At 46.5% G+C, this 26,410-nt stretch overlaps 1 protein-coding gene across 43 annotated transcripts in view; it reads left to right on the forward strand.

The window, feature by feature from the left end:
• The window catches only part of KDM5C (lysine demethylase 5C), a 37,379-nt gene that overhangs the window by 5,400 nt on the left and 5,569 nt on the right, over nt 1-26,410 (forward strand). For 2 of the 43 annotated variants that reach the window (XM_070605527.1, XM_070605555.1), the window contains exons 3-26: nt 1,659-1,781; nt 2,095-2,265; nt 2,781-2,915; nt 3,669-3,792; nt 3,903-4,084; nt 5,103-5,261; nt 7,062-7,181; nt 7,313-7,471; nt 8,085-8,266; nt 8,365-8,527; nt 14,582-14,701; nt 14,811-15,005; nt 18,895-19,076; nt 19,167-19,291; nt 19,408-19,555; nt 20,186-20,291; nt 21,014-21,372; nt 22,007-22,145; nt 22,612-22,791; nt 22,955-23,092; nt 23,277-23,876; nt 24,162-24,240; nt 24,372-24,571; nt 24,677-25,883. In XM_070605527.1, coding sequence (XP_070461628.1) covers nt 1,659-1,781; nt 2,095-2,265; nt 2,781-2,915; nt 3,669-3,792; nt 3,903-4,084; nt 5,103-5,261; nt 7,062-7,181; nt 7,313-7,471; nt 8,085-8,266; nt 8,365-8,527; nt 14,582-14,701; nt 14,811-15,005; nt 18,895-19,076; nt 19,167-19,291; nt 19,408-19,555; nt 20,186-20,291; nt 21,014-21,372; nt 22,007-22,145; nt 22,612-22,791; nt 22,955-23,092; nt 23,277-23,876; nt 24,162-24,240; nt 24,372-24,571; nt 24,677-25,039 — 4,452 coding nt within the window. In that variant the 3' untranslated portion in view covers nt 25,040-25,883. Of the gene's footprint in view, nt 1-1,658; nt 1,782-2,094; nt 2,266-2,780; nt 2,916-3,668; nt 3,793-3,902; nt 4,085-5,102; nt 5,262-5,391; nt 5,476-7,061; nt 7,182-7,312; nt 7,472-8,084; nt 8,267-8,364; nt 8,528-14,581; nt 14,702-14,810; nt 15,006-18,894; nt 19,077-19,166; nt 19,292-19,407; nt 19,556-20,185; nt 20,292-21,013; nt 21,373-22,006; nt 22,146-22,611; nt 22,792-22,954; nt 23,093-23,276; nt 23,877-24,161; nt 24,241-24,371; nt 24,572-24,676; nt 25,884-26,410 lie in introns of those variants that run through there. The other 41 variants (XM_070605530.1, XM_070605556.1, XM_070605547.1 and 38 more) reach the window with 39 other exon arrangements.

Genomic DNA, 26,410 nt, shown 5'->3' on the forward strand with positions numbered 1-26,410 from the left:
GGCCCAACTTAATACCCATGACCTGAAAGCATACTTTTCTTCTAGACCACAGTTCCTCAACCTTGGCACTATTGACATTTTGGCCCAGATAATTTTTTGGTATGGAGGGCTGTCCTCTTCTGCATTGTAGGATGTTTATCAGCATCCCTAGCTTCTACCCATTTGGTGCCACTGGTACCCTTTCCCACTTATGGCAACCAGAAATGTCTCCAGGCATTCCTAAATGTCTGCTGGAGGGTAAAATTGCCCCTCATTGAGAACCAGTATTCTAGGGTCTGTCTAGGTGCTGTTCTGATCAGGGCAAAAATCATCTCTTGTAGGGGTACAAATTCCTTAGGGAAATGGATCTGACTAGGTCTGTAGGGGTACAGCTAGGGAAAGATGACACCTAGCATGAGACAGGGGCAGGTTTTCTAGAGAGATCATGCTGGCTGATGAGAGACAGGAGTAGGGATGAAGCCAAGGTTGGAAAGGTAAGGGACTGAGATGGAGGGAGTCGAATTCCTGGCCTGTTAGAGGTTCTCACAGTTAAGGAGCCATAGGTTGTGTCTTTCTACAAATAGACTTTAGTTTTCCTCATCTGTGAAATAGAAAGAATAGTACCTGTTCCCCATAATACAATTAGAGCAAGATAGTGAATGGCAATGACTTGTCTAGTTCTCCCTTGAACCAGACCTTCTGACCAGGGTGGGGTGCTTATAGACTTGGGGCCTTGCAAACCCCTTCTTGGGTCACTGAGATTTCAGGGAAGCCTTGTTTCTAGAATCTTTGGCCTGCATCGGGTCCTGGGTTGGCCAGGTGCCAGTGCTGCTTTGGTACACCATCTCTAAGTTCTTTAGGCCGTTCTGTATCTAGCATGCATTCTCACCCTTCAGCCACCGTGGAAGAAGTTTCATGGTGTGTAAGAAGAGGTGAATGTGCTCTTTTGGAGCCTTTATTCTCTGAAACATGCCTAGAGCTTAGATACAATTCTGGAGCGTCCAGAGAACCTTCATTGTTCCTCTCATAAGTCCACCCTTCTGGGGTAAGTGGACTGGGCAGTTATTTTATTTCTTTTATAATCAGAAAACTGGGATCCAGAGAGTAGAATTGATTTCCTCAAGGCTATACGGCAAATCAGTAGCAGAGGAAAAGCTAAAACTTAAGTTATTTGTCATTCAGATCTCTTTTTTTAAAAAAAATAGAATGTAACGTTGTGTAAGTTTAAGGTGTACGGTGTGTTACTTTGATATGTTTGTATATTGTAATATGATTGCCAACGTAGCAATATTTATCATATTACATAATTACAATATTATTGTCTATATTTATTATACTGACATTCAGATTTCTTGGTACTTGTTGTGTGACTTGAGGAAATAGGATTTCTCTAAAAGAGATGATGATACACAGCCCTTTCAAGGAGATTGGATGTAAAACTTTGGCTGTTGTGACCCAACCCTCTCCATTTTGGGACCTTGGACTTATCCTATTGACTAGAAGGTGGCAGAGATGAGAGAGAGGTGGGCTAAGCACTGTCTAGAGTTTGGGATCCAGTTCACTGGGAGAGGCCCTGGGTAGTGGGTTGCTCTGTACCTTTCTGCTTCCCTAAGATTAGGCCAGAAGACAGAGGTCAGGTGGAAGGGGAGGCCAGCCTCTTTGAGCCATTTCTTCTCCAGGCCCAGACAAGAGTGAAACTGAACTACTTGGACCAGATTGCCAAATTCTGGGAAATCCAGGGCTCCTCTTTAAAGATTCCTAATGTAGAACGGCGGATCTTGGACCTCTACAGCCTCAGCAAAGTAAGAACAGGTTTTTCTCAAACCTCTTCCCACCCCACACCTTAATATCCTTGGTACTCTGGGGATTCCCTTGGTTTGGATATTGGATCTCTAGGCTGTAATGGAAGGGGCACAGCCTGGTGGCACACAAGCTGTCATCAGAACTTCTTGGCATCTCTTGTTGCGATTTGAGTCTGAGTGGTGGTGGTAGGAGTCGTGGGTAGCCCCCAGGGAAGTGAGGGGCTGGAGTTGTCCTCATTGCCTTTCCTGTAGGCCTATTCCCTCATATGCATACACACAGCACATCCACGTCCCTTCCTGCTTGTCCTTGCAGATCGTGGTGGAGGAAGGTGGCTATGAAGCCATCTGCAAGGACCGTCGGTGGGCCCGGGTGGCCCAGCGCCTCAACTACCCACCAGGCAAAAACATTGGCTCCCTGCTACGCTCCCACTATGAACGCATCGTTTACCCCTATGAGATGTACCAGTCTGGAGCCAACCTGGTGGTAAGGATGCCAGGCCAGGGTGGAAGGAGGCTTTCCCTCCCAGATGCAGATTTCCACACTTCCTCTTAATGGAACTGATTCAGTGAACTGGAGACCTGGGAGCCAGACTCTACCCTTTTTTAGTGGTGCTTATTCTCTTCCCACACTGCCCAGAGTCAGAGGTCCTGGTGTTAGCTGCAGGGCCAGTCTACTGTCCATTATGTGACAAGGTTTTAACCGATAGAGGAATTCAAAGGAGGGAGAGATCTTTTGGGCCAGAGAGGTCTGGGAAGAGATGGAGTCTGATTTAGTTGAGGGGAGGTGGTTGGAAGGAGGAATGGCATAAGCAAAGGCATGAAAAGAATTCCCAAAATGTGCTGGTGTCAGTGGTAAAGATCAATCGAGCAGGGCCTATTGGTGTGGGTCAGGGGGGTGCAAGCACAGCTTTGGTTGGCACCAAGTGAGGGTAGAAGGAAGTTGTTGCTGTTACCGGCTAGGGCCCCATGCGCTGACCCTTACCCCTCACCTGTCCCCAGCAGTGCAACACACGTCCATTTGATAATGAGGAGAAGGACAAGGAATATAAACCCCACAGCATCCCCCTTCGACAGTCTGTGCAGCCTTCTAAGTTCAACAGCTATGGCCGGCGGGCCAAGAGACTGCAGCCTGATGTGAGTACTTCCTTTTTTCTAACTTAGAGCTTTAGGGGTGGAGAGAGTCCTCTCCCTCCCTTTGGCCAAGGCTCTGTTCTCTGTTCCACTCTTTCTTCTCTTAGTTCTCTAGTTCTGAACAGTGGTGCACCTCTCTCTGGCTTCGCTCTTGATATTTCTTCCACTCTCAGCTGAGCTTCTGAGCTGGGTCTTGATCTATTCATACATATCTTTTCTACGTCTGCCCTTCTTACGTGCCTTGTTCCTTTCCTGATTCACTCTGCTCATAGGGATAGAACTCTTCTTTTTCCTTATACCTGTATCCTAGCTTCAGGCAGAAGCTTACGTGCCAGGCATTCTTCTAGGCACTGGGGATACAACAGAGAACAAGGTAGACACTGTCCCTGGGCTCACTGAAGCATGTGATTTAGCAGATCACATTAGTCACTGCCATTTATTGGTAGTGCCAAACATTTTTCTTTTTATGTATGTTATCCCCAAACCCCCTTGTAGCTATAAGATAGGAATTAATATTCTCATTTTATAGCTGGGAAAACTGAGATGCCGTTTTAATTCCTTTCCAAGAGAGGGATGAGGAAGTGGCTCACTCACCCCCAGTCTGCAAAAAGCAGCTCTGAATTCATGCCTTGGCCTGCCTATGCCTCAGCCCTTGGCATGAGCTCAAGTGATATATAGTCCAAGCTATGTGTTCTTTTAGGATGGAGCACTCTGCCCCAGGTAGCAGTCTTCATTCATTTCCTTCTTTCTTCCCAGCCGGAACCCACAGAGGAAGACATTGAAAAGAATCCAGAGCTGAAGAAGCTACAGATCTATGGGGCAGGCCCCAAGATGATGGGCCTAGGCCTCATGGCCAAGGATAAGACTCTGCGGAAGAAAGGTGAGGCCTGACAGACTGGGGCAATGTGAAGGATAGCTTCACTGGGGGAGAGGAGGCAGGACCCTGGCAATTCCAGACCTGTACTTTAGAGCCGCTCTGCTTTCTCACAGATAAGGAAGGGCCTGAATGTCCCCCCACCGTAGTGGTAAAGGAGGAGTCAGGCAGCGACGTGAAGGTGGAGTCAACCTCACCTAAGACCTTCCTGGAAAGCAAGGAGGAACTGAGTCACAGCCCAGAGCCCTGTACCAAGATGACCATGAGGCTGCGGAGGAACCACAGCAATGCCCAGTTTGTAAGGACCCAACCCTGCCTTCCTAATGCTCTGCTTCTCGTCCCTTCAACGAGCATTTCCCCAGCATGGCACTGGACCAGGTTGCATTAAGCAGAAAAGTGGGCCTGGTGGGCCCTGCCATCAGGTAGCTCACTTAATTGGGGAAAGCAGGCCAACTCACATGGAACAGAGAACAACAAGAAAGGGTGATCAAGTGCTGTCAACATGAAGTGCTGGAATGGTGCAGAGAAGGAGACTTCCTCTCCATTGCTTCAGGATAAAGGCTAAGCTCCTCATTACCATGCATGATCCAGTCCCTGCTGACCTCTAGCCTCATTCCCCAGCACTGCCCACCTTACTCCTCTGCTATAGCCACACTGAACTACTTGTAGGTATGTTCGGTTTTTTTCCCTGAGACAAGCCATGCTCTTTCTTTCCCCATCCTTTGCACATGCTATTTCTTCTGCCTGTTAGAATTTCTTCCTGTGCTCTGCCTCATTGCCGAACTTCAGTTTGCTTTCAGATTTCAGTTAGTTTCAAGTGTCACCTTTTTACTGAAGTCCTTCCTCAAGGCTGTCTCTCCTTTTCTCCAGTTGATTTGAGTGCTCCTTTTCTAGGCTCCCACAGTACACTTATGGGCTGCTTTTGGCAGTTTCCATACTGTGCTTTAATTTTTATGAACACATGTCTGGAGTACTGTATGTCTTGTCTTATTCATCACTATACTGCAGAGTCCAGCATAGTGTTGAACACACAAGTGTTCAGTAAGTGTTTATTGAGTGAATAAAAATGGGAGATTCAAGATTGAGTGATAAACTCTGTTCTCACAACTCTATCAGTTTATTTGGGGCAGTAGTACATGCGTGCAGTTAAACTCCAGACCTAGCATGACTAGCCTGTAGAGGGCCATGAATGACCCAGCCAGCAAGCCCAGCAGGTTTCTAATGAAAGCTCTGTGGACTAGGGTGCTGTCTGGAGGAATCTGATGTTTTAAGGCTGGACAGGGCTTAGGTTGATAATTGCCTCCCTCCCCTGGCAGATCGAGTCATATATATGCCGGATGTGTTCCCGAGGGGATGAGGATGACAAGCTCCTGCTGTGTGATGGCTGTGATGACAACTACCACATCTTCTGCCTGCTGCCTCCTCTGCCTGAAATTCCCAAGGGTGTCTGGCGGTGCCCAAAGTGTGTCATGGCGGTAAGGCCTTCCCAGCCCCAGTCCATGTCTGCCTCATAGTGTATCCTTGCCTTCCTTCATCTAGCTTTATTGAGAGCAGCCTCCTAGCTCAGCCACAGTCTTATGCTTTGGGTTTCTGGGGTTGGGCTAGGCTGGGCAGAGCTTTGGAAGAAAGAGGAGGTGGAGACTCAGCCTTTGCTTGCATCCTCTGGGAGCTTCCAGACCACCAGGGGAGGTAAGAGTCATGATTAGACAGACTGTATGTGGTGACGTATAATCAAATGCTAAATTGTCTGTTAGAAACTCTGAGGTATAGAAGTTCGGAGGAGAGGAAAATGACTAAGGGTAGTAATCAAGGAAAGTGTCAGGAATGAGATTTAGAGGCTAGGAATATGAAAAAAAATTGTTCTTTTGATTTCCAAGTTTTTTATTCTTTGTTTTTTTTAGAAAGCTTGGAAAATAGACAAATTACCTATCATCTCAACACCTAGAGACAACCATTGTTAATAGTCTGGTATATTTTCTTCTCATTTTTTTGTTATTGCATATGTATATATGTGCATATATATGTATAAAAATAAAACTTTAAAAGTTTGGGATCTCAATTGTATGTCTTCATTTGTTACTTTATAATCATTTTTCTATATTGTTAAATTATTCATAGGTATGATTTTCTTGTAGGGGGTTCATCATAGGGGTATAATATTTATTTAGTTATTTTCCTTCTGTTGTGGTAATTAGATTGGTTTGCAATGAGGTAGACTTTAACTAGAAGAGGTGGGCAGGCATTCTAGACTGGGGAGTGGAGGGAATGCAGAAGCAAGGGGATATGGGGAGAATGTACCTAGTGCAAGAAGGGCAGTAAGGATAGCAGCTGAAGCAGCAGTGAGGGCTCAGAGGCCTGGGAAGTCTGCCAGGTCCGTTTCATGAGCTTCCTACCTTCATCCAAATTCTGAGTGCTTATCTACATTTCTCTCTGGGTTTCTGGAGAGCAGACATTGATAGTCTCTTGCCTTATCTTAGGGACTCAACTGTGGTCTTAGAGACCAGGTGTGAACAATGCACACACACATAGACAAACACAGGTGAGGAAAGAGACCAGGGCAGTACATTATGGCCTTGGTAGTGGTGGAGGTTCCTTTGGGGAGGAGTTTGGATAACAACAGACTGTCAGCTCTACTTGGCTCTCAAAGTGGTTGTGGGCCAGTGAACCAGATTGACATTTATTTTTCAGACATGAGCAGAGTGTATGTCTGACTCTGGGGTACATATGGCACTCATCTAAAACCATGAATATAGGTACAAAGGGAGGTAGACCCACGTCCTGTCTTCTGAGATAGTCTAAAGAACAGGAATAGCGTAGGGTTTGACACTGTAGAAGCTGGTGCCTTCATTTCCCATCCTCCAAGCTACTAGAATATTCAGTGCCATTTTCCCAGGCCTGTAGTTCCAATCTGGGCATAAAAAAGCTTCTCTAAGTACCCTGAATAGACTCACGCTTTAGCTTGAGAGAACAAATGGTGGCAGAAGAGCTTAGGATAGCATATTTAAGTCAGAGCCCATGGTTTAGATAGTAAAGTCGTAAAGGAAGAGAAGGCTGAAAGCATGGTAGAAGTGCACGTGCGGAATGAAAATACTAATTAAGTTGAAGTGCCAGGAGAAAAAAAGAGGTAGAGCTGTAAAGTGAGGCCTGCCACACAGGGCCTTGAGTGCAGACTCAGGGCTGTTCTCCCTACTCCTACCCCATATTCCAGCTCCACTTCTGAGGATGCTCCACCTCTTTGCCTCTGCCTTGGTGACATATTCTCCTTTGGGTTTCAGGAGTGTAAGCGCCCCCCTGAAGCCTTTGGCTTTGAGCAGGCTACCCGGGAATACACTCTGCAGAGCTTTGGCGAGATGGCTGACTCCTTTAAAGCCGATTACTTCAACATGCCTGTGCACGTAGGTGATGGAGGGCTGGGGTAGTGTCAGGGCTAGGGTCGTAGGTGTTGGTGCCTGATGGTCTTAGCTCTCCTGGGTCAGTGAGGCCAGGATATGATGGGCCACAATCATCCGCCATTCCTGTTCCCCAGATGGTACCCACAGAACTTGTGGAGAAGGAGTTCTGGCGGCTAGTGAATAGCATTGAGGAGGATGTGACTGTTGAGTATGGCGCTGATATCCATTCCAAAGAATTTGGCAGCGGTTTCCCCATCAGCGACAGTAAGCGACACCTAACCCCTGAGGAGGAGGTGAGTGGATGATTCGTGGTTATATGTCAGCTGTGTGAGCTTAAGCAAGTCATTAAGTATCTGAAAGACTCAGTAGTTCTGTAGGATGGAGATAATTAGGCTTGCCTTACGTGGTTGCTGTGAGATTCAGATGAGACAATGCGTGTGTAAAGAACACAGCCTCGTGTCTGGCATGGCATCTCTAGCCGTCAGATTGGCTATTTCCTTGTCTGTAGATTGGGGATAGTATCTACCTTACAAATTTGTTATGAAAGTTAAATGAGAAGGTGTATGAAATACCTGGCAGGGTGCCTGGCTCATAAGAAGTGTTGAGGGACTGGGATTGTATATGCAGGGAAAAATGAGAGCCCAGGCCTGCCTTAAGGGAAGGGTGCATTTTGGTTCAGAGCAGGGGCTTTTAACTTGCAGGTGTTTTGGTGGGTGGGTGTGTCTGTAAACCTCCCTCATATTGAATTGAAATTTTGTGTGTGTGCATTCTGGGGGTAGAACACCTTTATAATGTTTCTTAGATGTTTCAAAAAGGTCTAAGCTCAAAATTAAGGTTCCCTGGGCTAAAGATCTCAGCTCTTTAGCATAACCCTCATCCCCTTTCCACAAACACCTGACCTGACAGGAGTATGCTACCAGTGGTTGGAACCTGAATGTGATGCCGGTGTTGGAGCAGTCCGTACTGTGCCACATCAATGCAGATATCTCCGGCATGAAGGTACCCTGGCTCTACGTGGGCATGGTCTTCTCAGCCTTTTGCTGGCATATTGAGGATCACTGGAGTTACTCCATTAACTACCTCCACTGGTGAGTGGGGCCCTGGGGAGCCAGGGAGGCAGTCAGGGGTGGACTCCCTCAGGACCACAGGTGTGACCACTCTGTGTGTCCTCTTTCCACTTGGACAGGGGCGAGCCGAAGACCTGGTATGGGGTACCCTCGCTTGCAGCAGAACATTTGGAGGAGGTGATGAAGAAGCTGACACCCGAGCTCTTTGATAGCCAGCCTGACCTCCTGCACCAACTTGTCACCCTCATGAATCCCAACACCCTCATGTCCCATGGCGTGCCGGTGAGTGCCCAGGAAACAGGGACAAGGGTAGAAATGATTTAGTGATATCGGGTGGTGGGGTGGTGGTGGTGGTGGTGGTGGTGATCGTCATCATCTGGAATCTACCCATGCCCCTTTCTCATTCCTGTTCTATCTTAATTGGGCTATATGTTTGACGCCTCTAACAGAGACCCAAAATGATAGTGGTTAGATAAACAATGCGATGGTGAGCCCTCTGGGCCACATGTTTGAGGACAACACCTTAGGTATGGCTTCTTATCACATCTACATTCCAGCCAGTGGAAGAGGGAAATAGGGGAAGAACAGGGCAAGACAAGTCTCCTTACTTATAAGGGCACACATCATTTCCATTTGTCTCCTGTTAGTCATAGCTTAGTCACATGGCCACATTTAGCTACAAGGAAAACTGAGAAATATGATTCCTATTCTGGATGTTCATGTACCAGCTACAAATTGGAGATCATATTATTATGAAAGAAGGTGAGAATGAATATCGGGGGATAACTAGCAGTCTCTGCCATACTTTCCATACTATAACCCTTCTCGGGGCAGTGGGTTTAGGTTTTTTACTTATTTAACAGGTCAAAACTTCTATGGTGGTAATTATTTTGCAGTATATAAGTGTATCAAGTCAATATATACCTTAAACTTACATAATGTTATATATCTATTATATCTCAATAAAGCTGGGGGGGTGGCTGGCAAATAACCTGAAAAAATGTGCCAGTATCTTTCAATTTTTTTTTTTTAAAGTTGAACCCAGAGTCATGGCTTATCCTATTCTCCTTCTCTGAGGACTTCTGTCCCACCCTATAAAATGTTTTGCTGGGTGTACAACCTGGCTTACCTGTAAGGGATTATATATTCCTGGGAATTTCTAGCATTGATTAGCATCAGCCAGTTTTCTAGTGTGGATCTTAAAATAGCCTGATCAGCAGTCCTGTAGGAACAGGAGTTAGTATATCCTCCACCTTTGCTGTGAGTCTTACTCTGTACTACTTCTCCTCCCCGCTCCCTTCCACGCCCCCCATCCCACCCACAGCTTTGCCTGTCCTTCCACTTAGTCTAATGCATGGGATATGGTAGGCAATCAGTACATATTGAATTAATGTCTCCTTGAGATCCCTGGATATCTGTACAGTTGGGCTGTGGACTAGGTCAGTGGTTCTCACCCGAATTGCTTCTTGCCTTCACCTTGTTTTGCTTTTCTACTGTATATTGATAATATTTTTTATAATATTTTAAAATATACATTTTAGTGATATTTAACCAAGGATTGAGGTATCTAGGGAATTAAAGGAAGCATCCTACCTTCTCTCAGAGGACAGTATCCTTTTCCCTCTTCACCTCACTCCATTTAAGAATTACTGAACTCCAGATATCAAGATGATCAAGGTCCCTTCCACTTCTGCTCTTCACAAGTAGACATTGGGTCTGATCTTTCCTCAGACTCCTTTCTTCCTGACACAGTATCAGACTGGACTACAGTGTCAAGGAAAATTCTAAGAGTAGAAGAGGATTCTCCTTAAGGATTCAGACACCTAAGATGCATATGTATAGCTCTTCAATCCTTACCTCTCTTTAAAAAACTTTTATCACAGACTTTTAAACATGTGCTCTTTGCTTCCACCTCCACAGCATTTCTCCCACTTATGGCTTAGCAACTTCTCTGGCCAGCTGCTGCTTTACCACCGTGCCCTCTGTCTGCCCTGCCCCTCCTATAGGTAGTTCCCAGCAGCTCCAGGCTTTTTGGACTTGGCAGTATCCTCTCAATCCAAGGCATCTGTGATTTTCATATTCTCATGCTGGCAGACTGCAGGTTAGCCAGCTGTAGCTCCCCCAGAGCTATCTTTAGCCTACTCCACTCCTTCCCCTTTGGTGGGAGAAGGCCATTTCTTTTTATAGATATATAGTGTATTATTTTCATTATAAAAGAAACATGCCCCCTTTCCAAAAATAGAAATAGGTCATCCTTATTTCCTCCACATTTTGTTATGTTTCCATCTGTTGTTTTTCTATGTAAATTTTAACATGGCAATAATCAGTATATGGATTTTATAATCTCTTTTGTAAGTTTAATGATCCAGAACAACACTGTCCAGTTTGGTAGCCACTAGCCACATGTGGCTATGGAGCACTTGAAGCGTGGCTAGTCCCAACTAAAATGTGCTGGATATGTTGGATTTCAAGACTTAGTATGAAACTAGGAATATAAAACATCTCACTAATACTTTTGTATAGCAATTACACATTGAAATGATAGTATTGTGGCCATATTAAGTTAAATAAAATATATTGGAATTAATTTCACCTGTTTCTTTTTACTTTTTTAATGTGGCTGCTAGAGAATTTAAAAGTACATATGCTGCTGGCATATTTCTATTGGACAGTGCTGGTCTAGAATGATTTTTACTTCCTTACTATGAACCATTTATAACCATCTTTAAAAAAAAAACCAGATTCACTGCAGTATAATTTACTTAACATAAAATTCACCTATTTTAAGTGCATAGTTCAGTGAAGTTACAGAATTGTGCTACCATCACCACAGTCCAGTTTTAGAACCATCTCTATCACCCCAAAAAGATCCCTCATGTACTTCTGCAGTCACTCTCCATTTGAACCCCTAGACCCAGGCAACCACTAATCTGTTTTCTGCTTCTAGAGATTTGCCTTTTCAAGACAGTTCATATAAGTGGAATAATTTGTGGTCTTTTGTGTCTGGCTTCTTTTCACTTAGCATAGTGTTTTCGAGCTTCATCCATGTTGTAGCATGTGTCAGAATTTGATTCCTTTTTATGGTGGGATAATATGCCATGCATGGATATACCACATTTTGTTTATCCCTTGACCAGTTGATGGACATTTGGGTCATTTTTTAACAGCTGTAGAATGTGAGGGGTGCTTTTTTAAATAACTACATAGGCAGCAGTAAAGTGGCATTGCCAAAATGAAGCTGCAGGTTGAGATGAAGAGTCAGAACCATTAGGTTCTATTTCTGGCTCTGCTACATGAGGCTTCTCTGGGACTCAGTTTTCACATCTATAAAATTAAGGCTAGGACTAGATCATTCAGCAAATATTACTAGAGCTCCCTCTGTGTACAAGGCCTCTGGCCAACATCCTGAAGGTACATAAACAAGTCCCTGACTTCAGGTATGTGCAGTTGAGTGGAGGACAGGTGAGTAAACAAGTGGAATAAAATGTTAGAGGTACTACAGAAGAACAGCAGACTGGGTCATTAGGATGGGGGAGTCGGGACGGCATTTGTAGAAGTGATGACCCTGGAAGGAAGAGTAAAAGTTTGCCTGTCAGGGCTGTGGCTTTATCATATGGACATGAGGATTCAAGTGAGGGGTTCTCAGCAGGGGCATTACCTGGTCAGATTTGCATGTTTTAGAAGACAATTTTAGTGGTTGGTTGTGGGGGCCAGTGCAGTAACGTAGGCAAGAAATGCTCATGTTGCCTCTAAGTAGGGATAGATTTGAGAAGAAGAAAATGTATTGGAGTTGGGCGCTGACGCATGACCCGAGTAAATGCGGAGATGTATTCATGAATGGGAAGATTCAATATTGTTGGGATGTTAATTCTCTCCACATTAATCTAGAATCCTAGCAGACGAATCATTGGGTTGAAAGGTATAAACATTTTAAGTTCTTGATATGTATTAGCAATTTTGCTTTCCAGAGAGTAGAAGTTATTGGTCCTCTTACCAACCCTCTGTTTCATCAGCATTGAATGTTCATCTTAAGAAACTTTGTGAGACTTCTCAGTAAAGATAGTGAACTAAACATACACATGGCTACTTCCGTTCCTTACAGAAACTCCACTAAAATGGCACAAAGATTTTTCTTAAGGTAAAAAATTATGGAGATGGAGAAAACAAGAGAGAAGACAGTGATAAAATTCTTGAAACTGGAAAACAGATAAGAAAACTGAATCTTAAGCTAGTACTGGAACATCTGAGAACCAACCTGATTTATACCTCAGAATCTCCCAGAGGTTCAGTAGTCAGTGGCACCAGGCATTCTGGGAGTAAAGATGAATGGGGTGAAAATAAAGATTGGTTCATGTCTGTATAAGATGATGTGAGATCCCCTCCTTTTCTGGGCAGCTGGAAATATGACCCTCCCTCACTCTAGCAAAAGACTAGAGATTTGAAGACGTTGAAATAGAAAATCTCTGGTTTGAGGGCTTCTAGGTATAGTTGAGGGTGCAAGTATAGTGAAATACTAAGATTCATCGTTGTTGACATACTCGATGCTGAGATTCTCAGCCGTCTTCCTTCACTTGGCTGTTAGAATACTGACAGCCAGACTTTTTTACTTCAGGCAAAAAATAGAGTTTTCTCTGGGAAATCTGGCCCAAAAGGAAAGACCTGGAGTTTCCCAAACTAAATGGCTCAGCCTGATCACCCTGTAGTGCAGCTCACAGTTGACAAACTTCACCTGTGTATTCAGAACTTCTATTCAGCTTTTTCATTTCTTAGCTGTAAGTAGACAGCTGCAGATTAACCGAGGAAACTCTAGAAAACAAAATACAATCAAACAGAAAAAAAACAACTTGGAGAAACAGATTAGGCAGGGAGAAGTAAGCTTCAAAAAGAAAAGGAAAAGAAACCTCATTAATATCTTCAGGGATGAGCATATATTGGAAACATGAAATATTTAGGATACTATTTAAAAAGAACATACTGAGAACAAAAAAGGGCTCTTGGAAATTAAAATTATGATAGCAAAAGTGAAAAACTCAAAAACAAAGTTTAGAAGATGGTTAAGGAAATCTCCCAGAAAATAGAATAAAAAGATAAAGGTGGAAAAAGGTAGAGAAAATTAGAGAATTTGTTCAGGAGGTTCAATATTCAAATAATAGAAGTTCTGTAAAGAGAGAATAGATGAAACTTGAAAGGATCAAATCATTAATGAAGTTGTTCAAGAAAATTTCCCGGAACCAAAAGACTGAGTTTCCAGAATCAAAGGGCCTACCCCAGTACATGAATGAAAATAGATCCACACCAAGGTATATGTGGTGATTTTTCATATCAAACACTGGGACCAGAAAAATCCTACAAGCTTCATGAGGGAGAAAACAGGTTTAATTCAAAGATTAGAAGTCAGAATGGTTTCAGACTTTTCACAAGCAACGGTGGAATCTAGAAGACTGGAGCCATGCCTTCAGAATGATTTTCAACTTAGAATTCTATATGCAGTCAAATTATCAAGTGTAAGAGTAGAATAGAGACGTTTACCAAAAAAAAAAAGTTTTTCCCACTGTTTCTCAGGAAGCTGTTGGAGGACGTACTCAAGCACAGCAAAGGAGTAAACCAAGAAAGAGGAAGACATAAGATCTAGGAAACAGGAGATCCACCACGGTAGAGTGATGGTCCAGGGAGGATAGCTGGTCCAAATTGGAACAAATCATAAGGCTCCATGAGAGACTGCTACAGAAAGGTGAAAACTGATAGGAGAGAGGAAACTTGGACATTTGTCCAAAAGGTTGGGATTAAATTACTAATACATGCATAGAAAACTAAGCAAATTGAGAAATAGGAGGCTATTTCTAATATAGTCTAGAGGCATGTTATTTAGGGTCATTAAGGTAAATGCCAAAATAATCAGAAGAGGTGAAAGTGATTGGCTGTGGTGAGTGCAGAATGGCAGGGCCTGCTGATTTTATAACAAATTTTGTAGAACCATTTGGCTCTTGAAACTGCATATATGACTGATAAAAATAATTATTGATGAAAAAGACTTGGCCAGTTTAATGAAAAGTGATATTTTAAATCTTTGTAAAAATTACTAGAGAAGTTGAAATATTTTGGTATGTACATTTCCTTACTACTTTTGACTCAGATCTTCCTGTCATCTGTCAACACAAATCAAAACCTTGAGAGCAGAGACCAGTGGTCCTTCCAGTTGAAGTTGGAAGGTCTGGGAATCCTTCAGACTGTGTTCCCTCAGGCTTTCCTTTGTTCCTTAAAGACCCTGCACTTAGATCAGATTTCTGCAGACTGTGGAAAACCTCTATCTGAATGACCTTGGCCTTTCTTCCTCAGGTTGTCCGCACAAACCAGTGTGCAGGAGAGTTCGTCATTACCTTCCCTCGTGCTTACCACAGTGGCTTTAACCAAGGCTACAACTTTGCAGAGGCCGTCAACTTTTGCACTGCTGACTGGGTGAGTCTGTAGTGTGGTGGGCTGGCAGAGAGAAGCAGGAGGGTTTTGGGGAAGCTCAGGCACTAGAGCCTCCAGACTTGGCCACGCTCAACCTTGAACCTCTCCACAGTTGCCAGCTGGGCGCCAGTGCATTGAGCACTATCGCCGGCTGCGAAGATACTGTGTCTTCTCCCATGAGGAGCTCATCTGCAAGATGGCTGCCTGCCCAGAAAAGCTGGACCTGAATCTGGCAGCAGCTGTGCATAAGGAGATGTTCATTATGGTGCAAGAGGAGCGGCGTCTGCGAAAGGCCCTGCTGGAGAAGGTGGGTGGTAGGGAGAGTGCCCTGAATCAGGCACCCTAGCCTGGCAGAGGTAAGGGGAAGGACCTCTTAGTAGAAGATGTAGCTTCTATTTTTGGGGTGTGGTCAACAGAACTAGATGCATCTGCATTGGAAACCACATTCCATTCTCTGCACTACCATTTACCAACAACCATGAGCAAGTTAATTTACTTCACTGACGTGAGTATCCATATCTGAAAAATGGGGATTATAATAGTACTTATCTTTTTGGATAGTCAGTGGATTAAAAATAATGTTTGTTAAGTAACTGACCCATAGCAGGTGCTGGTATAGCTGCTATTCATCATTATTTAAATAACCTAACAAGACAGATTGGCATGTAAAACCCCCACTGTTGATTAGCTGGGTGACCTTTTCAAGTTATTTAACCTCTTATAGTCTCATTTCCCCACTCTGTAAAATGAGAATAAATACCTAACTTGCAAGGTGATTGTAAAGCTTGAGCAAGCTGCTTTATGTCAAAGCATTTATTTGTAATGTATGTAGCATTATACAATGTGTATATATATATATACACACACATACATATACATATATATACAATATAGCAACAGTGTAGCAGCTGCTATTATAACACATGAAGAAAATGATTGAAATATGGGACATTTCTTAGGAAATGCCATTTTATTACCTTCAGATGGTTCAGTAGCTCAGATTAGGGTAATATCACCAAGTAGAAGGCAGTCTTCCTTTAATTGATTTCTCATGAGCATGTATCAGTTGTGTTGTAGATGAGTGGGACCACTACTCCTGTGGTTCAGCTGCCTTCTTAAAGCTTCCAGTTGACTTACCCAGTTAGGGAATTGACTTAGTGAGAGTCCTCCATAGGATTCCAAAGGAGTGCTGGTCCTGAGGGATCCCTTGCTGCCCATTTAGGGTAATACTTTGTTGTTTTAAAGCTCATTTATAACTTTCCTATGAGCATGGGCTGTAAGGAGAGTTGTAGCTACGGTAAGTGTTGGAAGTCTTGGGCATGTCAGTCTGTAACATTAGTTAGTAAGCCCCTGGGCTTTTCCAGGCATCATTTTCTCTCTCCGCTGTTATTAAATGATAACTCTGGGGCTGTGCCAGACTACAGGAAGGAGCCAAAGCAAGATGGGAAGACTAGAAATTCTCATCCTGACATTCAGAATTCTTTATACTTGGCCCTTACCTTAGAGAAAGGTTCTGGACCCCCAGTCTTGGAATTCTGTAAAAGATTGTGGGGGGGATCTGTGTGTGTGTGAGAGAGTGTGAATACTTTTCTGGGGAGAGAGAGGGCTCATAGCTTGCATCCAATTCTCAGAGGAGTCCATGATCCAAAAATACCTAGGGGCTTTATGCTTAGAACATTCTCTGGCTCCAGGGTCAAAATAGACTGAAGTCAGATTCTCACTTTTGGCAAGTTACTGACTCTCTCTGAGACTTAGTTTCCTCCTTAGTTTAGTAAAATGAGATAGGCCTGTGAAGCAGGTATCCTTATCTGAAAATTAGAGGGAATAACAGTAAATATTTGTTGAGTGCTTATTCTCCCCCCATCCCGCATAGTCACCATGCTGTGCATTAGATCCCCTAAACTTACTCATCTTCTAACTGAAAGTTTGTTCCATTTCAACCAACATCTCCCCATTTTCCCTGCCCCTCAGCCCTTGGCAACCACTATTCTGTTCTGTTTCTATGAATTTGGCTTTTTTAGATTTCACATATAAGTGATATAGTGTTTGTCTTTCTCTGTCTTATTTGACTTAGTATAATGCCCTTCAGGTCATCCATCTTGTCACAAATGGCAGGATTTCCTTCTTTCTCATGGCTGAATAATATTCCATTGTGTATGTATACCACATCTTTATCCATTCATCTGTTGATGGACTCAGGTTGTTTCCATATCTTGGCTATTGTGAATAATGCTGCAGTGAACATGGGAGTGCAGGTATCTCTTTGAGATCCTGATTTCATTTTCTTTGGATATATACCCAGAAGTAGATTGCTGGATCATATGGTAGTTCTGTTTTTTAAATTTTTTGAGGAACCTCCATACTGTTTTCCAAAGTGGCTGTACCACTTTTACATTCCCACCAATAGTGTACAAGAGTTCCCTTTTCTCCACATCCTCCCAAATACTTCTTATCTCTTGTCTTTTTGATAATAGCCTTCTAATAGGCGTGAGGTGATATCTCATTGTGGTTTTGATTTGCATTTCCCTGATGATTAGTCATGTTGAGCATCTTTTCATGTACCTTTTGGCCATTTGTGTGTCTTCTTTGGAAAAATGTCTATTCAAATTTTCTGCCCATTTTTTAATTGGATTGTTTGTTTTTTTGGTGTTGAGTTGTATGAGTTCCGTATGTATTTTGGATATTAACCCTTTATCAGATAGATGGTTTGCAAATATTTTCTCCCATTCCGTAGGTTGCCTTTTCATTTTGTTGATGGTTTCTTTTGCTTTGCAGATGTTTTTTAGTTTGATGTAGTCCCACTTGTTTATTTTTGCTTTTGTTGCTTGTGCTTAGGTGTCATATCCAAGAAATCGTTGCTAAGATCAGTGTCAAGCCACTTTTTCCCTGTATTTTCTTCTAGAAGTTTTATGGTTTGAGGTCTTATGTTTAAGTCTTTAATCCATTTCAAGTTAATTTGATGAGTGGTATAAGATAAAGGTCCTGTTTGATTTTTCTGCATGTGATTATCCAGTTTTACCAGCACCATTTCTTAAGAGAATATCCTTTTCCCATTGAGTATTCTTGGCTCCCTTGTTAAATATTAATTGACTGTATATATGAGGGTTTATTTCTGGGCTTTATTCAGTTCTATTGGTCTGTGTGTCTGTTTTTATGCCAGTACTATACTGTCTTGATTATTATAGTTTTGTAATATAATTTGAAATCAGGAAGTATGATGCCTTCAGCTTTGTTCTTTCTCAAGATTGCTTCGGCTATTCAGTCAGGATCTTTTGTGGTTCTACTTATTCTAAGTGCTAGGATACTTTTCTAGGTCGTTAGTTGCTTTACCTTTGTTAATCCTCATAACAACCTAATGAGCATGGTACCATTATCTCCCTTTTACAACATAGAGAAACTGAAACCGAGAGAAATTTAATTTACTCAATATCACACAGCTAATAAGTGACAGAGTGTGATTTCTAATATGTAATGGACTCAGATGTTAGGCAGAGGTTAGGTGTTAAAGTCAGTATAGAAGACAAAAACTCTTAGTCAGATTTCCGTTTAAAATCTCTAAAATTGCCCATAATGTATGGCATTTTGTCGTCTTTCAATTACTCCAACATTGCTGCTTTTTCTCTGTTTTTGGAATGGATTGCTGTTTCTTAATCTGAGCAACAGATGACATCATTGGCTTATTATAGGTTTGGAAGCCCATGTTGTTGAAAAGAAAATTGTGTCTTTAAACACGGGACACAAGCACATAGAGTTTCATTTCTGTAAGTTATATATGTACACACAGTGTGTCCTGCCTGCTAAGCAGCCAGCATGGTACCTGGAACACAGTGGGCCCTCAGTGACTTGGAAGCCAGCGTTGCTCCCTAGTACACAGCCTACTCTCACACATTGCTACCTCTCTGGTGCCTTGGTCCACCACTTTGCTCACCTTCTCTCATCCTAAAGGCCCTTTCTGCTGATCTGAGTCTTACCTGATTTTTCTTCATCTCACCCACACTTATCTTGCCCTGGTTCATCTAATTGCCCAGCTTTGAAAGTCTGGACTTCATAGAGACAGTGTACTCCTTGGAGTTTGGTCTTCCCCACAGTTCTCAGCATAGATTTGAGTCTAATGTGAGGCTCAGTGGTGGCTGAGATGGGGGTTTCTGTGGCCCTGTTCTGGTTCTATTAATGTGTGTGGGTTGAACCACTCCCAGGGCATCACGGAAGCTGAACGAGAGGCTTTTGAGCTGCTCCCAGATGATGAGCGCCAGTGCATCAAGTGCAAGACCACGTGCTTCCTGTCCGCCCTGGCCTGCTACGACTGCCCTGACGGCCTTGTCTGCCTTTCCCACATCAATGACCTCTGCAAATGTTCCAGTAGCCGGCAGTACCTGCGGTGAGCCCAGGGGCCTACCTGGAGGAAGTGGGCTAAGGGGGGGAATGCAGAGCTGGACCAGATGTGCTCTTCCCTGTCCTCTTCCTTCAGGTATCGGTACACCTTGGATGAGCTCCCTGCCATGCTACATAAGCTGAAGGTTCGGGCCGAGTCCTTTGACACCTGGGCCAACAAAGTGCGAGTGGCCCTGGAGGTGGAGGATGGGCGGAAGCGCAGTGAGTGATGGGGGGACGGAGGGACTCTACAGGCAAGTTCTATTCCCTTTTCTTCTGTACCTCCAACCCCTTTCCTCAATACTGCCTACTCCTTGCTGCTCTCATTCTCTCTCCAGGCCTTGAAGAGCTGAGGGCTCTAGAGTCTGAGGCCCGTGAGCGGAGGTTTCCTAACAGTGAGCTGCTGCAGCGACTGAAGAACTGCCTGAGTGAGGCGGAGGCTTGCGTGTCCCGGGCACTGGGTCTGGTCAGCGGCCAGGAAGCTGGGTATGGTAGCAGGAGGCGTTGGGCACAGATAGTCTGCTGAGGAGCCAGCACCTAGGAAAAGTACTACAAGGGGTGGACTCTGAGTACCATTGGGCAGACGACATCAGCAGGAAGCTGACAAGCACTGCACTGTGAAGTGGCCTGGGAGGTGTTGGGGAAGGCAAGGAGACCAGGCACCTAGAATGGAGAAGAGCACCTCAGTGCTAAGAAAGCTAGAAATGTTTCTTTTTATCAGTACCTAGAGGAGATTTCAGACAGGATGGTGGATTTTGTGGGCAGGGAGGAGTTGTGGAAGGTTTAGGGGCAAGAAAAGGACACAGGAGCATAAATTTGATCATAGAGTTCACAGTAGAGGATGGATTGAAAAGGACGTCCAACTTCTGTTACCGTCAACTAATTTCTAAGCTCCCCCTCAAATATATCCTCTATTCCTCTCTTCTAATTCTTTCTTCTCATCATATGAATGCGCTTGTATCTTAAAACCCTCCCTCTAACCTGGGCAGTTGGGGGAAACGGTGAAGTATGAGAGATCAAAGTGGGCAGGTGTGAGGAAAGGTGTTGGGTCTCAGCACAGAGATGGAGGGAGGGGACTGGGTTTGGACCTGAAACCCCACATGTGAAACTCCATAGCCCCCACAGGGTGGCTGGTCTACAAATGACCCTGGCTGAGCTCCGGGCCTTTCTGGACCAGATGAACAACCTGCCTTGTGCCATGCACCAGATTGGGGATGTCAAGGTGAGGAGGGGTGGACTTGGAGTGCTGCTGAGGGATCATGGGGATTGGGGGACCTGAGCAGCAGGCCACTCTTGGCTCTCTTAAAAAGTGTCAAGTATTTGGGCCAGACAGGATACACATGTGAGAATAACGGGAGGTAGGAGACAAAGGGTCTAGCAATTGCCCCTTAAAAATGGGATTTGAGGGGCAGGTGGCAAGGGTACGAGTACAGGATGCAAAGTCAAGGGAGGGTTTCCTGGCAGAGGTGGAAGAGGAGAAAGGAAGTAACAAGGGTGTTTGTGGGCCTGGAAGGCTGAGTCAAGTGCAGGAAGGTAGAAGAGAAGTGGGATGGAGAGGGTAGTGGTTACCAGCGTGAGCCATAGGGGTTTGTGAGAATGCCAAGCATAGCAGAGCATTTTAGTGCAGAGGGTCTCCTGGTGCTATACATCAGAATCCTCTGGGGACTTAAATAAAGCACAGACTTCTGACCAACCCCTGTAAAGAATCTCTAGGGGTGGGGCCCAGGAATCTGCATTTTAACACATTCCTTAGGGTATTCTAACAGGCAGTGAGCTGTTAGGAACCACTGTCTTATAGCATAGTGAAGGAGGAGAGCCCAGCCCATGTTAGGCTCTCTTCACAAATACTGGAGGGTAAGAAGGTAGGTGGGGCAAGGGTATCTGGTGGTGGGACCTCTGAGTGGGCCCAGCTGAGGAGTGTGTTCTTCATCTATATCCTGGTAGGGTGTTCTGGAACAGGTGGAGGCCTACCAGGCTGAGGCCTGTGAGGCCCTGGCCTCACTACCCTCCAGTCCAGGGCTACTGCAGTCCCTGTTGGAGAGGGGGCGGCAGCTGGGGGTGGAGGTTCCTGAGGCCCAGCAGCTCCAGCGGCAGGTGGAACAGGCGCGATGGCTGGATGAGGTGAAACGCACGCTGGCTCCCTCAGCCCGAAGGGGCACCCTGGCTGTCATGCGGGGACTGTTGGTTGCGGGTGCCAGTGTAGCCCCTAGCCCTGCTGTGGATAAGGCCCGGGCTGAGCTGCAGGAGCTGCTGACCATTGCTGAACGCTGGGAGGAGAAGGCCCACCTCTGCCTGGAGGCCAGGTAGGTCCAACCTCTTCCCTTCCCTGCTCTGCCCCAATCTTCAAAGTTTAGTGAAGAAGCTGAAGATGATTCCAGTGGGTGGCCTTGGGCACCAGACTCCTGTGTTGGTATATTGACTTTCCTCCCCTCCTCCCCTTTTTTATTCCCTATCTGGACTTTTTTTTTTTTTTTTTTTTTTAACTCCGTATACATATAAAGACAGAGATAGGCTCATGGGGAAGCAGAGATGGACAGATAGAGATGTAGAGAGGACTGGCTCCACAGGCTGATGTGTGCATATGTACAGGAGCACAAGTACCAATAAGCAGATGAACAGATGTCAGTAGAAAGACACCATGCACAGGACAATATGACAAACTACAGTATAAGATTAATACCACAGGTTGTCTGTGTAGGCACTGCCAGCAGTCTGACAGACTGGCAGACAAGCAGAGGCACAAGGGTTGTGGCAGAAGTTAGGTGCATGCAGTCTGGAACAAGCAGGGACTGGCAGCCACCCACAGGCAGAATACATGCAAGTAGGCCCAAGTGGCAGCCCCTAGGGGCCTATGTTGATATATTTGGTGGTCAGACTGGGCTTTTGCTCAGGCAGACCACCCCAGGTTGAGGCCTCTTTTTTTTCCCCTACCTTTAGACAGAAGCACCCACCAGCCACACTTGAGGCCATAATCCATGAGGCGGAAAACATCCCTGTTCACCTGCCCAACATCCAGGCTCTCAAGGAGGCTCTTGCTAAGGCCCGGGCCTGGATTGCTGATGTGGACGAGATCCAAGTGAGGACCCTGTTGCCCCCTACCCTCTACTCCAGACCTTGAGTCCAGCCAGGAGAGATGGCATATATTGGGTTATGCTGGGTTGGGTTGGGTTCCTAGAGAGAGGAAGGGGTCACAGCACATTGTGAGAAGGCAAAATGTGCTTTGTGAACAGTGTGAGGAGGGGTTGCGAGCCTGGCCTGAGGGAAGAGAGGATGTTGGTTAGGGTAAGAATGGTGGGGGTAAGGAGGATAGAAGAGGCAAAACACAACAAAATAACCAGTCTGGTGTCCTGGGGGCTGAGCCAATGGTTGTAGGAGCTATGGGAGAGAGCCAGGCAGGTGGGCATGCCTGCCTTAGGACAAGCTCTGTTGTTTCCTGCCTCAAGATTGCATGAAGTCTAATCCATCTGACCTGCTCAGGGGAGCACAGGTGACATCAATAGATGTGGCAAGTTAAATTGAGCTTTCTCTTGCCCCTGTACCAGAATGGTGACCACTACCCTTGCTTGGATGACTTGGAGGGCCTGGTGGCTGTGGGCCGGGACCTACCTGTGGGGTTGGAGGAGCTGAGACAGCTAGAGCTGCAGGTACTGACTGCACACTCCTGGAGGGAGAAGGCATCCAAGACTTTCCTCAAGAAGAATTCTTGCTACACACTGCTGGAGGTGAGGCTTGAGACCCTGACCCACAGCCTCTCTTGCTCTTGGCCTGCCTGTTGTGTGACGGCTCATATGAGAACATGGGGTTTTGGGGGCTCTTGGGAGGGAAGGAGAGGGGATAGGAGGTAGGGGAAGCCCAGTCATCCCCTGCCCCATCTGCCTGCCTCAGGTGCTCTGCCCGTGTGCAGATGCTGGCTCAGACAGCACCAAGCGCAGCCGGTGGATGGAGAAGGAGCTGGGGTTGTACAAATCTGACACAGAGCTGCTGGGGCTGTCTGCACAGGACCTCAGGGACCCAGGCTCTGTGGTAAGGAGCTTGGGCCCAGATGGGAGAAGAGCCTGGTGATGATAGAGTGCCTGAGTCGGGTGACCATGGGCAGACCGCTTACTCCCTGAGCCTCAATTCTGGTTTGGGAGTGGGGTGTTAATGGCACCACACAAGGGAGAGGATGGGCTGCTGACCTTCTCTCCTCCTGTCCTGGGCACGGCAGATCGTGGCCTTCAGGGAGGGAGAACAGAAGGAGAAGGAGGGTATCCTGCAGCTGCGTCGCACCAACTCCGCCAAGCCCAGTCCACTGGCATCATCGACCACAGCCTCCTCTGCAACCTCCATCTGTGTGTGTGGGCAGGTGCCGGCAGGGGTGGGAGCTCTGCAGTGTGACCTATGTCAGGACTGGTTCCATGGGCGATGTGTGTCGGTACCCCGCCTCCTCAGCTCCCCGAGGCCTAGTCCCACCTCATCCCCACTGCTGGCCTGGTGGGAGTGGGACACCAAATTCTTGTGTCCGCTGTGCATGCGCTCACGGCGCCCGCGCCTGGAGACCATCCTGGCACTGCTGGTAGCCCTGCAGAGACTGCCTGTGCGGCTGCCCGAGGGCGAGGCCTTACAGTGCCTCACAGAGAGGGCCATCAGCTGGCAAGGCCGTGCCAGACAGGCTCTGGCCTCTGAGGATGTGACTGCTCTGTTGGGACGGCTGGCCAAGCTTCGCCAGAGGCTGCAGGCTGAACCCAGGCATGAGGAGCCCCCTACCTACCCTTCAGCCCCTGCCTCTGACCCTCTCAGAGAAGGCAGTGGCAAGGATATGCCTAAGGTGAGCTGACCAGCACAGCTCTTGTCCTGAAATTCCTGTCTCTTAGCCCCCACCCATATTTAGGCTCCAGCCCTGCCCCTGCTCTCTGACTTTCGGTCTTCTTTGGCCCAACCTCCCTGCCCTGTTCTGCATCCTGTCCAGATCCCTAGACTGCTCCCTGCCGGCAGCCTGTGTCTACCTTCCTCCTCTAGGAGTTGGAGGGTCCCAAGTTTGGGGTTGTAGGGGAAGAATAGGGCCTGGTTCTTCAGTTCAGTTACCACTACCTATTCTTGCTCTCCTTGGCAGGTTCAAGGGTTGCTGGAAAATGGAGACAGTGTGACCAGCCCTGAGAAGGTAGCCCCGGGGGAGGGCTCAGGTAAGAGAGGTAGGTCTAGGTGTGGGTAGGCTGTTTATTGAATATCACCAGAGTGACCCACGTGGTCCTCAGCTCTGTTGTGGTGGTGGGGATACAACCAGGGGCAGCCTCTAACCAAGCCTGTCCCTGCAACCCCCCAGACCTGGAGCTGCTGTCCTCGCTGTTGCCACAGTTGACTGGCCCTGTGTTAGAGCTGCCTGAGGCAACCCGGGCCCCCCTGGAGGAACTCATGTTGGAGGGAGACCTGCTTGAGGTAACCCTGGATGAGAACCACAGCATTTGGCAGCTGCTGCAGGCTGGGCAGCCTCCAGACCTGGAGCGGATCCGCACGCTTCTGGAGGTGAGGAGAGGGATCACGGGCAGGGCTAGGAGGTCAGCCCAAGCAGGCAGAGAGCCTAGGCCTGACCACTGGCCCACACCTCTTTATGCCTATCTGTGATCACAGCTGGAGAAGGCAGAGCGCCATGGGAGCCGGGCACGGGGCCGGGCCCTGGAGAGGCGGCGGCGGCGGAAGGTGGATCGGGGTGGGGAGGGCGATGACCCAGCCCGAGAGGAGCTAGAGCCAAAGAGGGTACGGAGCTCAGGGCCAGAGGCTGAGGAGGCCCAGGAGGAGGAGGAGCTGGAGGAGGAGACTGGGGGTGAGGGCCCCCCCCAACCCCCCACCACTGGCAGCCCCAGCACCCAGGAGAACCAGAATGGCTTGGAGCCGGTGCTAGGGGCCAGTTCAGGCCCCTCAGCCCCTTTGTCCACTCTGACTGCCCGGCTGCACATGCCCTGCCCACAGCAGCCGCCTCAGCAACAGTTGTGACAGTGGCTGAACCTAGCACAGATCCCAACAGAGACCCCGCTTGGCCTCAAGGATCCTTTCTGACCATCAAGCCTGCTTCTTGGGAGGTGGGCAAGTAGGGGGGATGGCCACCCCCCAACTCCAGCCCACCCCTGAGTCCCTTGACTTTTATATTCTGACTCCAAGGTATTGTTCAGACCTCAGCTCCTGGAGGCCGGGCCCCTGGAGTTTCCCTCCCTGGTAGCCTCTAACCAGCATTCCCAGACACCTGAGGCAGATAGACAGACGGATGGGCAGGTGGGCAGGAGGGTGGCTGGGGCTGGGCCAGCACCATTCCAGAGACAAGGCCAGTGCATATGCAAACTGGGGGACTCTCCTCTCCCTTCTCGCCCCAGTTCTGGCCCTGGCCAGGCCATGCTACACTAACCTCACCTCACCCTCTCACTCTTTCTCTTTCCTCCCCCCTTTTCCTTCCTCTCTCCCTCCTTTGCCTCCCTCTCCCTTCTCCCCCCTTCCCCTGACTGTTCTACCCAGGAGGAGGAAACTTCACATAGCTGTGCTCACAGTTTTTTTATTTTAAATGAATTTGGTTGGGGAGCTGAACAGGGCTCCCTGTGATCTGAAGAAAGCTTTTGGTGCTTGTCCTCACAACCCACCTCGACCTTTCCTCCCTCTCCTGCCCTGTCTCCTTTCCTCCTCCTGGGTTCATGTTGTAATAAAAGAAGATTGTTGGTGTGTAATTAATTTGTTGAAAAGAAAAAAAAAAGCAAAACAAGAAACTTGGTTCCAACCGAAGCCTATTTTAATTTTATTTTATTATTTTCCTCTTGTTAGAAATAAAACCCTTAGCAACATTTTTTGGAAACATGTTTCTCAAGTGCATTTCTCTTTGAAGGGGGAGAACAGTGCCTCTATCATCTGTCAGTGGAGCAGCTGCAGTGCTGGTGGGAGCACTAGGGCTGAAGCCAGGGAGCTCTGGGTTCGGAAACTGAGTCCTACCAGCTTCTCCTTAACCATGGGCAAGTTGTCCCTGAGTCTCCCCCTCCATTCCACTGCCAAGCCAGTTTCCCCATCTGCCAACAGATGGGCCCTGGCACTTCTCACCTAAACTCCTGCCACAGCCTCCTCCAACCTTATGTCTTCCAGTGTATCCTCCTTGAGCCCCTAGAGGGATTGGAGTGGGGCGAGGGCTTTACTGAGGTATAATTTACACACCATAAAATTTAACTGTTTTAAATGTACAATTCAGTGATTCAGGAGGGATGTTTCTAAAGTGTGGATCTGATCATGTCACTCTACCCTTAAAAGCATCCATGATGCTTCATTGCCCTTAAGATGAAGACTACATAATCCTTCTTTCTCAAATGCTTTCCTGTCCTACCCATATGCCAC

Source organism: Equus przewalskii, chromosome X (assembly GCF_037783145.1).
Source record: "Equus przewalskii isolate Varuska chromosome X, EquPr2, whole genome shotgun sequence".
Lineage (NCBI taxonomy): Eukaryota > Metazoa > Chordata > Mammalia > Perissodactyla > Equidae > Equus > Equus przewalskii.